Here is a 4,009-nt window from a genome sequence, read left to right on the forward strand (position 1 = left end):
CTGCTAACTGCATCTTATATTATTTTATATTACCTGTTTCTGATATATTTGTGCTTTTACTCTTACCTCTTAAATAAATAAATTATGACTATAACGAAAGTTTGTGCGTACGAAATTACTTTTCTTGCCAATCTATTAAATTCTACATATCTTCTTTACTTCTATTAGCCATTTAACAAGGATCATTCGACCAGGGTTTGAGTTTGTGAGGATGTTAATAAATTTGTTTTTCCTTTTAACTGATGCTAACCTGTTTCATTTGTGGTGGTTTAGATTACAAGCAGTTTTTATTAGTTGCATTATTCTAGCTCCGTTAAACGTTTATAAAATAGACGCCATGCAGGGAAACGACTGGATGAATACTGCTCTTAGCACTGGGGTGAGAAAATCGCTTTTCATTAATTTTATTACTTAGGATGACTGTTTCTAGACTTCTATTATGGCAGCAGAATTTCAGGGAGGTGTAGTTATCGGTGCTGATTCTCGAACCACCACTGGGCAAGTGCTTTTATAATTACCGTTTTTATAATGACCATTTTACTTTTCAGAGCCTATATTGCTAATCGAGTAACGGACAAATTAACTCGGGTTACGGATCGTATTTATTGTTGTCGGTCGGGCTCCGCCGCCGACACACAGGCGATTGCCGATATTGTATCGTATCATTTAGGTTTTCACGGGTATGATAATTACTTATCGAATGTTTGGTTATATCAAAAGCTCTCGTTTTAGAATGGAACTAGGTGAAGATCCGTTGGTGGAAGTCGGGGCGGCTGTATTTAAAGAGCTTTGCTACAACTACAGGGATTCGTTGATGGCCGGAATTTTGGTCGCTGGTTGGGACAAGAAGAAAGGGGGTCAAATTTATTCCATCCCCATTGGTGGAATGTGCGTGAGACAACCAGTCTCTATCGGGGGATCCGGGTCCAGTTACGTTTATGGCTACGTCGACGCCAACTTTAAGCCGAATATGACCAAAGAAGAGTGCATCAAATTTGTCACTAACAGTAAGCAAATTTTCAAGGGTACTGCAATTTTATATCTCTATCTCAACACTACAACTGGATAACTCTCAACCTGTAGTTTTGAGATTTTTTTTTTGAAAGTCCATCAAGCGTGAAATATAAGAGATTAATTAGATATTTTTTTATAGGCTATTGATGCAATAATGTTCATTTTTATTCATTTATTATTTTGAGTTATAGAGGGTAAAGAAAAAAAAGTTGTACAATATTGTACTCATGTGACGGTTTTTGCGATTTCTCTCCATTTATCTCTGTCTAGAGTGTTTCTCCTGTTTTCTTGGAGTGAGTTTGATTCATGCACTACTCGTACCTTCGATTTTTCTCCGTAACAATAGATTTTCTAGATTAGCGTCTTTCCACATGCTCGCGTGTCCAAAAAAAGTTGAGAATCCACTACCTTATTGTGGCTGATAATCTTACATTAATTTTTAGCTTAATGTAGCAATATCGGTGACCTCCAAAATTCTTAGAACGCTATAGCTTCGACAACTTTTGTTTAATTTTTTCATAATAGTTTTGGCCACTTAAAATCAGTAATGACAATTTTTTCGACTATAAAATTCGGCAATGAGGCTTTTTGGACAATAAACATCAGTAATAAGATTTTTTTGACCGATGTTTTTTTATTATAATTTTTTTTTTTACTATAAAATTCAGGGATGACGATTATTTTGACTATTCAACCAGCAGTGACGAATCTTTTTCACTCTAATGAACAACAATAATGATTTTTTATTAATAAAAATCAGCAATGAAGCTTTTTTGATTGTAAAAATAAGCAATGACAATTTTTTTTTATTACAAAAATCAGTAATGACGATTTTTTTACTGTTCAGTTTTTGGTATTCAATCATTTGTTCTTGGCTGTTTATACTACCAGTTCTCCTAAGCATCATCATTCCAAGTCTTTTATCAGTCATCCACTGCTTGTTTATGATATTTTATTGAGTTACTTATTCCTTGGTAGCGATCATAGTATTTTTAAGAGTTTGCCGTATTGGCTCAGATTTTTCGTAATGCGGTATTTTTTTCATTTTTCCTTCTAACTTCTATAAATAGCATCAGAAACTGTTCTTTCACCTACCTCTGCACACCATTTGCACCATAACAAATACATAATTGTGATGTTTAGTGATGAGCAAAGATACTGTCGAACTCATGGAAAAGCTTTCTATGTGCCAAATATTTACAAACCTTCTCGTCGTTGATGAGCAGGAAATATATCACCGACGCAGTTCTTTTGAGTTTTCATCTCTGATTTTAGCGCGACTATTTTCCTTACTCGCTTTACTCTGTATAAAAGGCGTTTTCTAATTGAATGTCAATAATTAAGGGTGCTATTTTTGGGTCCATTTTAAAAAGAAAACTTCATATGAACATATGTCCTAAACGTCTTAACTTTTGAGATACAGGGTGATAAAGTTTCCAAAAATAAAATATCTTTTTTTAATATCTGTAAAACTACTTTAGATATTTTAATGAAACTTGGCACACCACTTTTTTTTTTTAATACATCAGTGACGGGCGCACGGAATTTCCCATGTCTTTTGTAGCAGACACTGATGGTACGCCACTGATTTCTCTTAAAATAAAAATTATTCCTAGAACCATTTCCAAACAAATTTAATTTCATGATTGATAGTCAACAATTAGTTTTTATTTTAAAGTGAAAACCGTGCGACTGATTAAAAAAAAAAGAGATCAAATCTGCTCATAAATGAATGCAAATGTCATTATTATTTTAAGGGAATCAGTATTTTGGTTAACTAGGTCGCCATTGTACTGATTAAATCGAAAACTTTTTTTAGTTACCAACTAGTGTCCTTCAGAAAAAAAAAATATTAGAAGACTTTTTAGTTTTACAGTTTTAAAGAAATAACATAACATCCTAACAACAGATAAATAATACACGATTCTTATTTAAATTTATTTTATTTATTTAAATTTAGGTATTTCATATTCGTACTTGACTAAGAAATGATAATAATAATAAGTCTCTGCATGCTGTCATATTAACGATATTGTTATGAGCGAACAGAAAAAAGGTTTTTAAAGCGAAAAAATAAAGACATTGAATTTCTTTCAAAATCATTGGAGATTGTCAGAATAATTTTTATTTTAGGAGAAATCAGTGGCGTACCATCAATGTTCGAAAAAATGGACATGTGAAATTCCGTGCGCCCGCCACTGGTGCCAAATTTCATTTAAATCTCTAAAGTGGTATTACAGATATTTAAAAAATCTATTTTTTCTACTCCCGTCTGTAAAATACCTAATTACCCATCGATCTAGCGTGCGGGAAGCGTCACTTTACCACGTCAGTTTCGTTTCCCACGAATCTGAGGCACTTCGGATATTTCCAGGATTTTACCGCACGGATTTGGGAGCAATCGGATGTTTTCGGAGATATTTCACTTGTTGCATAATATACTATTATTATCTCAAAAGTTAAGACGTTTAGGACATGTTCATATGAAGGTTTCGTTTTAAAATGGACCCAAAAATCGTCCCCTTATATATTACACCCTGTACATCGCATCGCATGCTGATGCCTTGAGTCATACAACAACTAGATGACTTATCTTCTTTTTGCATCTTACTGAAGCAGTGTTTCAAAGGCTTTCAAACACTTTTAATAATTATAACGAGTTATGAGCCCCTTGCACGTCAAGGTAATACAATATTTAGATTTATCTAAAAAATGTAATTTTTAGAGTTGGCACTATTAATTATTTTTCAGCTCTCGCACTGGCAATGTCTAGGGACGGTTCCTCTGGGGGCGTGGTGCGATTAGGAATCATTACAGAAAAGGGCATCGAAAGGAAAGTCATCTTGGGCACCGACTTACCTAAATTTAATGAAGATTAATTTTTCCGCAACTAGATAGGCTACTCGTTTCAGTGTAACGGCGTTTTTATTTGTGGAAATAAAAAATAATTATTCAAACTTATGTATTTTTTATTTACTTACGCTAATATAAGTAA

General features: G+C 33.5%; 1 protein-coding gene across 1 annotated transcript; it reads left to right on the forward strand.

Annotated features, from left to right (window-relative positions):
* Positions 1-219: 219 nt before the first annotated feature.
* On the forward strand, positions 220-3,955 carry LOC132708101 (proteasome subunit beta type-6). The gene is made up of 5 exons (XM_060680222.1): positions 220-379; positions 431-498; positions 549-680; positions 733-1,007; positions 3,766-3,955. The coding sequence occupies exons 1-5, from the start codon at positions 338-340 to the stop codon at positions 3,891-3,893; spliced, it is 645 nt and encodes a 214-aa protein (XP_060536205.1). The 5' UTR covers positions 220-337; the 3' UTR covers positions 3,894-3,955.
* The last annotated feature ends 54 nt before the right edge of the window (positions 3,956-4,009 follow it).

The sequence above is a fragment of the Cylas formicarius genome, unplaced genomic scaffold, assembly GCF_029955315.1.
Source record: "Cylas formicarius isolate icCylForm1 unplaced genomic scaffold, icCylForm1.1 PGA_scaffold_10__41_contigs__length_53128322, whole genome shotgun sequence".
NCBI lineage: Eukaryota > Metazoa > Arthropoda > Insecta > Coleoptera > Brentidae > Cylas > Cylas formicarius.

Excerpts from the sequence above, each read along its gene's own strand:
- LOC132708101 (XM_060680222.1), top strand. The coding sequence starts at position 338 with ATGCAGGGAAACGACTGGATGAATACTGCTCTTAGCACTGGG. Across the intron at positions 380-430 it reads ATACTGCTCTTAGCACTGGG|ACTTCTATTATGGCAGCAGA; the intron begins GTGAGAAAATCG and ends GACTGTTTCTAG. Across the intron at positions 1,008-3,765 it reads CATCAAATTTGTCACTAACA|CTCTCGCACTGGCAATGTCT; the intron begins GTAAGCAAATTT and ends ATTATTTTTCAG.